Raw genomic sequence first — 13,278 nt, 5'->3', positions numbered from 1 at the left:
GATCTACATGACCTTATCTGCGTATCTGGAGGTCAGCCGCTGCTCCGCCGTGTTGTACCTGTTTGTACGTGTTTTTAAGTCTCTTGATGTCATCGTGTCTAACACACACCCTTTATCTCCTCTCTGCAGCTGGACCATTGCATCCAGCCTGCCATTATCACCAAAGACATCTGCACGGTCTTTTACTCCCGAGACGCCAAGATTTCCCCACCCCGTTCTCTCAAGAACCTCTTTGGGACTGGATACTCCAAAACTCCTGACTGGTAAATCTGGGCTGCTGCACTGTGGCCATCTCTGTTTCACAATCAAAGATATCTGCCCTGTTACAAAGTTTCCTTGTTCAAAACTTCTGCTTCATTATAGCAACCGAGTGACTGGGATCTACGAGCTGAGCTTGTGTAAGATGTCTGACACTGGAAGCCCAGGTGAGCGGCCATGAAACATGTTTAAAGAACGGCAGCTGTTTTATCATAATTCTGTGGAGAGCTTCATCCTAATGAGGGCTCATGTCCTGAGCAGGGATGCAGAGGAGGAGGAGGAAGGTCCTGGACACATCAGTGGCTTATGTGCGTGGAGAGGAGAACCTGGCCGGCTGGAGGCCCAGAGGAGATAGCCTCATCCTAGAGCACCAGTGGGAGCTGGAGAAGATGGAGCAGCTGCAGGAGGTGGGGCCTTAAAAGATTCATAAAGAAATAAATCTGTTTAATATCATAGAGGGAAAAATGACTTTTCAACTCAAAGACCAAAGTGCTATTCTAAAAAGTTTTTTCTTAGAGTACAGACTTTACATGACTAACCTCCCCTCTTCTCCCCACCTCACATTCGCCCCCATCTTTCGTCCAAGTGGAAAAGACCCGTCACCTTCTGGGAGAGGCGGCTCCCGTGGGAACAGCTCCCACCACCAAGTCCCTGAGTGAGTCTCTGTCCCCCAGCGTGAGCTCCGGCACTCTGTCCACATCCACCTCCGTCTCCTCGCAGATCTCCAGCACCACCTTTGAAAGCGTGAGAAGGAGCTGGCCACCAAGGTGAGAAAAACGTGGGCTTAGTGGGCGTTCTTGTTGCTGCCTTCTTCCTTCTCTGCTCGGAGCTGATCGGTCTTGTTCCTGTTGTGTTGTAGTGCCTGCGCCTTCTGACACACACCTTCAATACTGAATACAAGCAGCTGGTGAACAGCATCAGTGACTGCAAGGTGAGAAATAATACAAAGAAATAAAAAAATAGCCTTTCTGTGTCACATCAGGGAGTTCCTATATTGACGTCTACCTCATCCTGCTGTTGTTTCACTTCAGCTTTCTCTCATCTCACCGATCGGACGTGATCCATCCGTGACGAGCTTCAGCAGTGCCACCCTCACCCCTTCCTCTACCTGCCCCTCTCTCTCGGACTCGCGCTGTGGCTCCATGGGCCAGAAGTAAACATATTTTTAGGAACATTGACCTCGATCTGCAAACGGTTATTGACAGGTTATCTATTTGATTCTAACTTGGTGTGATTTGTGTTAAAGGACCCCTGAGAACAGCTCACGTGCCTCCAGTCCCTCCTGCTCAGACTGTGAAAACTTCCCGATGGTTCCCACTCTGGAGACCTCCTACCTTGCGCGGGCTGCAAAAGAACGAGTTCCTGAACTTGGTGCCTGATATTGAAGAAATGCGACCAGGGTGAGTAATGCCATATTAACCCAAATACTGTCACTATGACATGTGTCTCACAGACCAAATGTAAGTCGACACTCATGTTCTCTAGTTCAAGCAGAAATGATGTGGATCGATTCAAATTCCTGAGCCTGGATGATTTCAGCTGGAAACAAACCAACTCTGCTTCTTCCTCAGATAATTCAATTCAATTCAATTTTATTTATATAGCGCCAAATCACAACAAAAGTCGCCTCAAGGCGCTTCATAGATACAGAGAAAAACCCAACAATCATATGACCCCCTATGAGCAAGCACTTTGGCGACAGTGGGAAGGAAAAACTCCCTTTTAACAGGAAGAAACCTCCAGCAGAACCAGGCTCAGGGAGGGGCGGGACCATCTGCTGCGACCGGTTGGGGTGAGAGAAGGAAAACAGGATAAAAGACCTGCTGTGGAAGAGAGACAGAGGTTAATAACAGATATGATTCAATGCAGAGAGGTCTATTAACTCATACTGAGTGAGAAAGGAGACTGGAAAGGAAAAACTCAATGCATCATGGGAATCCCCGGCAGCCTACGTCTATTGCAGCATAACTAAGGGAGGATTCAAGGTCACCTGGTCCAGCCCTAAATATATGCTTTACCAAAGAGGAAAGTTTTAAGCCTAATCTTGAAATCTTGTCTCCTGAATCCAAACTGGAAGCTGGTTCCACAGAAGAGGGGCCTGAAAACTGAATGTGTTCACTGACCGGTGTTGCCAGCTTTGGTGGCTCGTCTCCCGCTCGAAGAGGACCAAAAAGAGAACAATACAGTGTTCAGCTGCCTGGCTGTGCTCTACACACACAGCCCTGCTCTGGTACAGTAAAAACCACATTTACATTTGTTTACATTTCCAATGTAGAGGATGAGTTTAGATCACTGTGGTCCAAGCTTGTCGTCAGTTATAGAAACTGGATGTTGCACAGGAAAGTGTGTTTCCTTACATTTATTTTGTGTTGACAGAAGTCTTTGATTCATATTGATTATTAAAGAGCAGCTGTTCACATGTTTAGAAAGATGCTTTGAAAGGAAAAACTTCCAACCAATCATTTCTTTTATTAAATGTTAAATCAGTTATTCTTACAATCCAACACATGCAGAAACTTTGACATGCTCTGATGTAAATCTTGAACTACTTCACATTGTGCATTTTGTCCCTAAATTTTAAAAATATTTTTAATTACACTTTTTTCTTAAATGTTTTTATTTTATTTTTTTTATCTCTTTCAGGTCGTGAATTTAATGAAACCCATAGTTGCTGCTTCCAGTCATGTCGTGGGCAACAAGGATGTTGATAAAGGTGAAGATTTCTATGGCCACATGCAGAATAACTCATCAGATTGCATGTTAAAATTCCTTTGAATGAACCCTCATGACTCAGAGCTTCATATCTAATGTCTCTTAGCATCGTGCACAGCACTCTCATCAGTATTTGGTTCTTTTGTAGTGATCTGTCTCCAGTGTTGACCTCTAACTCTCAGTTTGTTTCTCCTCCACAGAAAGCCAGAACATTTCAGTAGCACTCATGAGAAAGTTTGCCCAGAACCACAGTGCTGAGGTCCAAGCAGCTGTGACCTCACTTCCTGCACAGCAGAGACCCTTGTTAACGTGCATGCCGTGTTTACTTTTTCTTATGTTAGGAGTTCGGGTTCACCATCCTGTGTTCTGTATTTTGATTTCCTGCTTCACTATAAATCGCTGCTGCTGTTCTTTACGCGGTTTGGACACACTTCTTGCTTTGTTCTCAAGAGTGTGAAGTAATGGATTTAATCTGCTAAGGAGAGGTTTTCATTCCCATTGCTCTTTGGGAGTCAGCGGGCTTTAACCTGTGGAGAAAAGCGTGTGCTCTTGCTCCTTCAAACGGTTTTCTTCAGAGATTTCTCACTGTTTGTACACATGCTGAGTGGCTAGTTTTGAAAACACTTACTTTACCTTTACTACTCTGCTCAGAAATGCAACCTGTGACCTTACACAGCCCAAAAACTTATCCTAAAAAATAAATTAACAAGGACAGAAGCTTTTTACAAATGCTTCAACAGTGTAATTCTAACAAGGTATGCAATACATCTAATGTCAGTTCAGAGGTATGAAGTGATGACACTTTGACATCACTGAATAAAAGCAGTCTTGTCATAATAAGCTTTGCTGTGGACAGTTGGCGCGTTCATGTTAAACTTTTTCTTACAAATAAAAAAGGTAATCAGATGTTAAGTTTGTTCAGTTTTAGTTGTTCTCATTGTGTTGCTCCTCAGATCTCCCGTTGTCCCTGAGCCTGACTAAAGCTCGGCAGCTTGTTTTCAGGGCATGGCAATGCAGATATGAGCTAAATGTGACACAGCAAAGAAAAATCAGAATCAAGAAACCCTGAGCTGACTTTCATGGCTGCAGACGTGACATTAAGAGCCTCACAGATCAAAAAAGTATGGGATTTAAACTGCTTCTAGACCTGCACACGTCTGTTTCCAGGGCAGGATATCCATTCCAGTGCAGCAGAAGGAGCGGTCAGTGTGGACCTCGGTGCTGTACAGGACCTCCTGGAGCTGCTTGTCTCCTGGCATCTGGGCTTTCACTCGTATCTGAAGGACAAAATAGGAAAATCAAGTTGCTCTCACTGTCACCTGATTTCCACAGACTGCCATCTGACCACATCCCTGCAGTTGGATCCCACCGCCGTACCTCTAGGATGGGTCTTCTTGTTGTCAACCCAAACCACCCTCTCCTTCAGCTCTGAGCTGAATATATACACATGATTGCTTCTTAAAAAACAAACAAAAACAAAAAAACGTCCCCACACAGAGTGAGACTCAGTCTTGGATGCCCAGATCAGCCAGTGTGGTGTCCAAGAAAGGGAAGGGTTGGTTTGCCAAGTTGGGCTGTACCTCGATGGGCAGTGTCACCAACATGGGGATATCCTGCTCCAGTCTGACGCGCAACATCTTGTTGTGGGACCCCGGGAGCTTCCTGTCTGCCGATCCGCCTCTCCGTCGGCCTGCTCCACAGTCGCCGCCTCCTCCAGAGAGCGTTTTGTGTCGTCTGCTGCCAGCTTGACTTGCTGATCTTTATCTCAGGAGGCAGTGGGTTTTTACCCTCTCCCCCTTTGATCCTGTGCGTTATCGTTTAAAACTCGCTATCTGCATCTTTTGGCTCCAGCACGTCTTTATTGTTAGAGTTGTTGCTTGCTGTGTTCTTCTGCGGGGTGCTGATGATTCATTGTTCTGCTTCTTCTGATGGTAAACGCCTCTGGAAAGCCTGAATATGTGAGCGCGTCTGATTCATACAGAGTTCTGCTCTGCCCCCCCGGACTGATATATGCAGCCAGTGTGAATGTGTGTTATGTATCAATCACATGTTAGGTTCATTAGACTGACACAAGGGTGATGCACGGATGTTGGTGTTTTTAGGGCCAAGTGTGAAAGTGGAAGAAAGACAAATTCTTTTGAAATGTTAAAAGAATGTTGGAAATTTGATCAGAATACAGTAAAAATGAAAGAAACAGATATTTTTCTCAGATCATTGTGTTAAATTGTCATAATCGCCATGTTCTCTTTAAGACTATCAGCTCTACTCTAAACAACCCTGAAAGCCTCTGCTGACACATGTCATCAGTTCCTTTCTTTCTTTGTAAACAAGGTCGAGTCTGTCAGGTCAGCAATAGTACTTCCTACAGATGACCCATCAGTGTTTATTCCATGACTGTAAACATGTTTCCATTTGTCACTTCAGTCTTTACTCTGAAATACAGGAAATGACATCATGGCTCAAAATTTTTGTCGTTCAAACAATTCTTTATTTAACAATATTTTAACTTTATTTAACAAAATACATTCAATAAAAACTTAAACAACAGAAAACTGATTTTTAATCCAACCACTGAAAAAAAAAAGGTAACGACTGAACACAAACAGAAGAACAATTTATAAAGATTAAAATGGAACTACAGGAAGTTTGATTCACAGCCTCATTTGAACTTTAACTTAAACTTAAGGAGAGCCGACCTGAACTCTGTGGAGCCTGATCTCCAGGGTTTTAAGTTGGACTCTGAAACCAGAGGATGTTTCTCTCTCTTCAGATTCACTCTGATCCTGTGATGGGAACGATTTCAGCCCTGCGTGATCGCGCTGATGTTTGCACAGAGCAGATGATGAAGTGAATGTTTTGGCACAGTGGTAACAGTGAAACAGTTTAGTAGTAACGTGGGATCGTTTGTGTGCAGAGTATGAACTGAGATTACTGAAGCTCTTGTCACACTGCTCACAGCTGTAGTTTCCTTCCATGTGTGTACGTTCATGCTCGTTACGATTACCTGACTGTGAGAAGCTTTTGTCACAGTGTCTGCACTTGTATGGTTTCGCTCCTGTGTGGACTCGTTTGTGTGTTTTAAGGTGACCTGCAGTGGTGAAGGATGACCCACACTGATCACAGAGGTGCTTTTTGACCCCACTGTGAAAGAGTTCATGTCGTTTTAACTCAGCTGATGTGGGGAAGCTTCTCCCACATTCTTTGCAGTATTTCAGTTTGTCTCCAGTGTGTTTACGTTGATGCATTTTTAGGCCGGCTTGCTGACTGAAAGTTTTTCCACAGATGTCACAACGAAAGTCTTTCCCACCACCACAGCGATGACAGGGTTGAGAAGTGGATCCATCTGTGTCGCTCTGCTTCTAAACAAAGACACAAAGACAGTGTAAGTCAGTCCTTCAACACTTTTATCCTGAAAGTCGCCTGAAATAAAGAGCATCTCTGCAGACGTCCAGTTACATTTTACTGTTTCGATTAACACACTCAGTTTACTGGGCTACAATAACTACAATACTACCACCATAATACTACAGCAATACTTATTTAATATTACAGTAACATCTGACTTACACTTAAATGAAATGAAAACCTGAATAATGGCTCAGAGCTACTCTTCGGTGCAGTAGAAGTGCTAACATGCTAACACAATTTAATGAGCAGACTTGTTCCAAACAGTCAGACTGAACTTACAAGAATAAAATAAAAATACAAACCTCACAGTAACTGCACTTGTAGAGTCTCTTTCTGGTGTGGATCTGTTGGTGTTGTCTCAGGTACTGTGGAGTTTTAAAAGTCTTCTCACACAGGTCACATTGATAAGGTCTCTCCTCAGTGTGGGTAAACATGTGGTGTTGTAACTGTGCGTCTGTTGTAAAGTATTTACCACACTGATCACACCAGTACACATCTTCTCCGGAGTGAATGCGTAGGTGTATATTTCGGTACCATAGCTGGCTGAAAGTTTTTCCACAGATGTCACAGCTGTATGCCTTAACTCCAGAGTGGGTAACTAGATGTCTCTGCAAGTGGCTACTGTGAGTAAAAGCTCTGCCACACTGATCACAGCTGTAAGCTTTAACTCCACTGTGGACGACTTGGTGTGTTTTCAGGGCATTCTTCCAGGAAAACGACCTTCCACACAAGTCACAGCTGAACGGTCTCTCTCCAGTGTGGATGAGCTGATGTTGTTTTAGTTTAAACTTCCAGGTAAAATCCTTCCCACACTCGTCACAGGTGTATTTTTTCTCTCTCTTTCTTCTGTGAGGTTTGTCGGCCTCCTGAGAGCGCTGACTTCTCGGTCCACGTTGGTCCTGCAGTGACAGAGATACAAGCAGAGGCAGTGAGTGAAATGCAGTCATTAAACAAACTGAAGCTTCAAACTCCCTCCATTAACACTAGTTTTAAACCTGAAGGTGGAGTGTGGCACCAAACACCACCAGAACCTGAACGACTGCAGGTGCTGATAAGTTGCGGTCGCGGTATTTCAACATCTAGTTAGCAATACAGAAGACGAGCGAGAATAAATGGAGTAATATTTTTTATGTGGCAGGTAATTTCAAATGCAGCAATTCTATCAGCCCAACAAACATCAGTAAACACACAAACTGTTTGTGTGCAGTTTGTCTCACAATGTGATGTAAAGACTGCAGCAAAATCCTCTGCAGGTTAGTGCAGGATAAGCAGGCAAGTTTACTGTAATGTGATGGATTTAAGTAAAGAACAGTGTGTGACTGGTGCACAGTGACTGTGGTGCTCATGTCAGAGTTAGATTACATCAAGTGTAGCAGAGATTAACTTAAACTTAAGCTCATGATGCTGACATTCATTCACTGAGCTCCACCCACATACCAACAGTTTAGTGTCTAATATAAAGACAGTGTACTGTCAGTGTAGAGAAAGGAAATCAGCCAGGACAACTCATGAAACATCTGCAGACATCTGGATGAATTCACAGAGAGCAGCAGGTCAGCTGATCACAGCCTGTACATTAAAAAAATCTACTGGAGCTCTCAATAGAAATGATTGTGAGCTGTGACCCTTTTCCCCACACTGAGCCACTACAGCTGATGTTAGGGTTGAATCCTGCTGAATCCCACTTTAACATCTTCCTGCTCATTTTGATGTTTAGAGGCAACGTCACCGTCTAAGATGTAGGCATTGTATACATTGTATACATTATTTCTACATTACATTAATATTGCACAAGGTTCACTTAGTTTAGCATAAAATATACATATCAGTACTTCAGCTTTTAATGGAGTATTTCTTAACACTAGTATCTGTCACCTTCTGTGTTGAGCTCATTGTTTTCTCTGCAGTGGCTGAGCTGAGTCCAAGTAGCTGAAATTTCCTCTGCTGCTCCGTCAGACTCTTCTCCTCCTCCTGATCAGCTGGGACACAAAACAGAACTTTGTTAAGCTCCACACTGCACTGAAGAGTCAAAGTGTCTTATATGTTCATCTGAGAACACACAGAACACATTTTAGCTTCCTTGGGTGGACAACTTGTTTGAAACAAACACAAAAGGTTTGAACACCGATACCAAATTCAGCAGTATGGCACACCAGTACCAGGAGAGCAATTCCTCTTTAAAATATGCCCTGGCCAAGAAAAAACCCGACAATATACGTGTGCCGTGAGAAATGATAGATAGATAGATAGATAGATAGATAGATAGATAACATTTATTTCAAACATGCAAATATAATTGAAATAACAACAGAAAAAAATAAAAATAACAAAACTTAAAAATCATCAAGTTTTCATGTAAATATCTATGTCTACAGAATGTGTGTGCTCGAAAAGGAGTAGGATGAAGTTTTCTTGTTCCTACCCCCTTATTTCAAATTTCATTGCTTACAAATCCATATCCAGGATTCAACATTATTTGATCATATATTTAACTATGTACAAGTCTAACACATTGAACATACACAAATAAAACCATTTTCAGCACGTAAACCAGAACAACAACAAACTACATTTTTTACATAAACTAATCACTCTGTTTATAACAGCCGCTTAATCTCTGAGTTTATTTTCTATCTATGTGACAAAAACCTTAATGAAGACTTAAGGTTGGGTTACTCAGGCCTTGATTTATAAAAAATGAGGACACAATGAGACAACTCAGTCACTGAGAGGAAGATTTCCTATATTCATGCAATTTATTATTTTTTGAACAATCCTGTGAATTTTTGTATTGATGTACTTGTCTTGATTTCATCTGTATATCCGAGTGGGTGTAGAAATCTGAGCCATCATCTGAGTAAGCCTCATCACAACTTTGCGCTGATAAAGGCAGCTGTGTTTTAGCCTGGAACACATTTATTTTTACATTTCTCATAAATGTATTTCATTATAGCACTTTTACCGCCAACATGTTGGGTCTTTTGGAGCCGGAAGTGACCTTATATGGAAGAAGGGTGGCGCTAGCTAGCTTAGCTAGCAAGCTGCATTCATAAGCTGTGCAGGTGCCACAGAGATGCTAAGTAGCCTTAATAACAGACTAATAAAATAACACAAACTCTGATTACAATGAGCTCATTTAAAAGCTTTCTTCTAATAAAATTATTTTCTTCTCTGTGTTTCACAACCTTTTGCTGATATCTTTCTGTGAATTAGTTTAAAGCAGCTTGAGTCAATTTAGTCAGATTTTTTTTTCCAACTGGTTCACAAAAACTTGAGAAGAGACACCGAGGAGAGCAACAGAAAGCCTCATTCAGGAGCTAAACTCAAGATTAACTAGACTCGGATTAATATTAGCTCGATGCTTACCTTTAAATCAGTCTTGACAATAATCGGAGAGAAAAACGCCATAAAGCGGGAACTCGGCTTCTTCTTCTTCTGCTCTTGTATTTTTTGGCGGTTAAAGCTTTAAGGCGCATTACCGCCACCTGCTGGACTGGACTTTTCATGTCCCAAACATCATCAATTGGGCACAAATTTGTTGGAGTTTCTGTTAATAAAAAAGATGGAATTCAAGGATCTTGTTATTTGGTTTGTTCGTTTTCACCATTTACTCTACAATTTTCTGCCAGTGTATAGCAAACCCCACAGCTCAAATCAATGAAGAATTTAGTATTTTTAACATATTGCTTAAGCTGGAACCAGCAGCTATATAGGCCTAATTTTTAATCCAAACATGTGATAGAGGTTTACCACCAGGAGAAGCAGACTGTAAATAAAAGACTGTGCTACTGAAAACTGTTAGTCTGACTTTGGATTGTAAATATGTTTCCATTTGTCACTTCTGTATTTGTATATGGCTCAAACTATTTGTTATGAAAGCAAAACAAACAAACTGATGTTGTATAAATTGATTCAGGATTATTTACTTCGAGTCCAGAAATCATAGCTGTCTCATCAGATCCAGTTGTGACATTAGCTATAGTTTCCGCGGAGGGTACTTGGTTCTGTATGACAGCACAGCTTTTAGGTTGAATTCAAGCGCTTGAGTACAGCCTGATAATTAGAGGCCTGCAAACTGTTTGCTGATGAACTTTGGAGGTAAAAGTACAGACAGCTATAGAAGACACAGGACACGAGATGGGTTCATTATTTCTTTTGAGTTCCATGTAACAATCCGTAACTCTGTAATTAATGAATGTGCCATTTAATCTTGGCTGCAGCCAAGATTAAATGGCACATTCATTAAATGGCTAAAATGGGTTGGCTGCCGTTCAGCATTTAGCACAAGTCAGCTTTTGATCAGAAAGTTTTCTGGTTTGATCCCTGGCTGCTCCAGTCTGCAGGCGAAATATCCTTGGACAAGATTGTAATCCCAAGCTGCTTTCTGATGCATCCATTGGAGTGTGAATGCTTTATAGAGTTTGTGAAACAGTTGTACGTGTGGTCAGATTGTTTTGTATTTGTGTGTGGATTGAAGCACATGTCTGAGAGCACATCAATCACTGCACATATTTTTTAAAATCTTAGTTTAAATAAAGTTTTTGATTATTTATTATAAAAAAGAGATGATATATATATAATGCAGTGGGCACTCTACCAGCTAACATGTCAGTTAATTTGACACATTGATTTATTTATCATTTCTTTTTCTCTCTCAGCTTTTCAGCTCCATATTTTTGCCATTTCTTCCACACTCAACTCTGTTCTACAAGGTGAGCCCACAGTTAATGTAGGAGAGGGCAGGTGGCATTAAGAGGTTTGATTGGGCAATCTAGGGCCCAGTTAGTTCTTCCTTTTGGTGAAAGCTGGGCTCTTCAGTTCAGCATGGCACAGCTCCAAAGATTCTGCAACATCAAACCCTCTGTCTGCTAATGTTACATCACCTGGGCTGAGGCAGTCCAGGTAATTTCAACAGTTTCTTAAAATTAGTTAATTCAGACATAAACAGAGTGACAGTTTACAGATTCAAACATGTCTCAGAGAAAACAGAAAAAAACAGTAAAGCCCAACTCTCCTCTTTGTGATCAGGAAGACAAAATTCAACTTCCTGATCAAGTAGACAAATCATTCAACCAGCTTCTAGAAAAGGAAGATATTCAAAAGTTGAAAGAAATGGAACTCCTAGACATGCAGGGAAGAAACTTTGAGCTCCAAGCAAAGCTTGATAAAGCACTAGAAAAACTAGTGCTGAAGGACAAAAAGAATCAGGAGCTGCAAGTAAAGCTTGATGAAAGACCGCACACAAATGAAGAGTTTCTTCAAGAAAAAAGGCTACAGGAGATAAAACAGAAGGAAATGGATTTCAAGCTCCAGGACATGGAGAAACACAACAAAGGCTTGCAAATCAAGCTTAATGAAGCTCTGCAAAAAAAATTAAGAACTCCTCCAAGAAAAACAACAACAGGACATGAAGCAGTGCAAACTCCAAGGCATGGAGGAAAAATACAAAGCGCTTCAGGTAAAGCTTGATAAAACACTGAACAAAAATAAAGAGTTGCTTCAAGAACAAAAGCAACAAGAAATTAAACAGAAACAAACGGACTGCAAGCTTGAAGACGTGCAGGAAAAATACACAGCGCTGAAAATAAAACTTGATAAAGCCAGAGGTGGGACCAAGTCATTGTTTTGCAAGTCTCAAGTAAGTCTCAAGTCTTTATCCTCAAGTCTCAAGTAGAGTCTCAAGTAATGTCAGGCAAGTCAGAGTCGAGTCTCAAGTCACTGGTGTAAAAGTCCGAGTAAAGTCACAAGTCTGAAATTTTGAATTTCAAGTCCTTTCGAGTCTTTAAAAAGAAAAAAACAAAAAAATAATGTTGCAGTTATGCTAAATGTAAATATTAGACCATGTAATTTTTAAATCTGTGTTTTTCTCAACACATGACAAAATAGTGAACTTAGAAAATATACACAAATTGTGAAATTGCACCTCTTTAAAATGCAGCTCAATTAAACCTAGCTCCAAGAATAATTTTCACCGACAGTTCTGAGATAAGCTGCATGTTATTCTTGGATGCGGTTGTAGGACCGGTGTCGTGCCAAAGTAGGTATCCCCGACAGAATTTGTTTCCCCTGTGCTGGGAGCATGCAGGAAGTACTGATGTTTTCATTTTGTGAAAAATTAGTATCGTTACATTACCATTCAGTTTGAGGGTTACAACAGAAAATTATATATTTATTGCTCACGGGGTATCAGATGGGATTATTTTAATAAACCATAAACATTTTGGCTAATAACTATTTTTATTCTCCTGTAACTTTATTATATAAAGAGCTAAATCCTCCAAAGTTTCAGGAGAAATGCGTCATAATAAGAAGTGTTTGTGAACGAAAAATCAGCAATGTGGGATACTGTTTGTCCATGATTTACACAGGGGGAACAAATTGTGGCAGGACCAGCCTGATATTATTTGTATCCCACTATAACTTCGTTGTATAAAGAGCTAAGATCTCAAAAATGTCAGGAGTAGTCAGTCATTATAAGAAGTGTTTGTAAACTAAAAATCAACAATGTGGGATACTGTTTGTCCGTGATTTGGACAGTCCAGCGTGTGCTCCCGACGCAGGGGAAACAAATTCTGTCGGGGATACCTAGTTTGGCACGATAGTAACTTCAGGTCACTGCAACAAGCCCAGGTACAGTTTACCGACGGATGGGTGCAGGACCTTGAAATGCACCGTGTAGAACGAAAGACCATCGTACGTATCATAAGTTTACCAGTCTCACAAATCGTCTTCATAAATACACAATCGTTAACCGTTTATTAATAGGACCTTTGAGCTCAATGGTAATTAATTAGTAGTGGAAATAATTTCTGGTAGCATCACAGAAATGTAGCAGTGACAATAATACTGTATGCTGTAATCGTACTGGACAATTAGTGATACAAAAAACCTGTTTTATCC

The 13,278-nt window shown here is 41.2% G+C and overlaps 1 protein-coding gene and 1 long non-coding RNA gene across 3 annotated transcripts; one reads left to right on the top strand and one right to left on the bottom strand.

The window, feature by feature from the left end:
* The first annotated feature begins 849 nt into the window (after nucleotides 1–849).
* On the top strand, nucleotides 850–5,166 carry LOC145431036 (uncharacterized). Of its 2 annotated transcripts, XR_013911409.1 has the most exons (4): nucleotides 850–1,411; nucleotides 1,505–2,488; nucleotides 2,902–2,971; nucleotides 3,171–5,166. It is a non-coding gene; the product is annotated as an uncharacterized LOC145431036 (long non-coding RNA). The 2 variants fall into 2 exon arrangements; XR_013911408.1 differs by having other exon boundaries at nucleotides 850–2,488.
* LOC145431030 (uncharacterized) lies at nucleotides 4,748–10,478 on the bottom strand. The gene is made up of 4 exons (XM_080306326.1): nucleotides 9,745–10,478; nucleotides 8,254–8,357; nucleotides 6,681–7,277; nucleotides 4,748–6,329 (listed from the first exon to the last, which is right to left on the bottom strand). The coding sequence occupies exons 2-4, from the start codon at nucleotides 8,269–8,271 to the stop codon at nucleotides 5,652–5,654; spliced, it is 1,293 nt and encodes a 430-aa protein (XP_080162452.1). The 5' UTR covers nucleotides 8,272–8,357; nucleotides 9,745–10,478; the 3' UTR covers nucleotides 4,748–5,651.
* Between the last annotated feature and the right edge of the window lie 2,800 nt (nucleotides 10,479–13,278).

This window comes from Astatotilapia calliptera, chromosome 9 (genome assembly GCF_964374335.1).
Source record: "Astatotilapia calliptera chromosome 9, fAstCal68.1, whole genome shotgun sequence".
Taxonomy (NCBI): domain Eukaryota; kingdom Metazoa; phylum Chordata; class Actinopteri; order Cichliformes; family Cichlidae; genus Astatotilapia; species Astatotilapia calliptera.
This window is presented reverse-complemented; position numbering and strand designations above follow the sequence as displayed.

What these genes read in the sequence shown, in the direction of transcription:
- LOC145431030 (XM_080306326.1), bottom strand. An exon ending in ACAAGTGCAGTTACTGTGAG is followed by an intron (nt 6,330 to 6,680) that starts GTTTGTATTTTT and finishes GTCTTTGTTTAG; the next exon opens with AAGCAGAGCGACACAGATGG.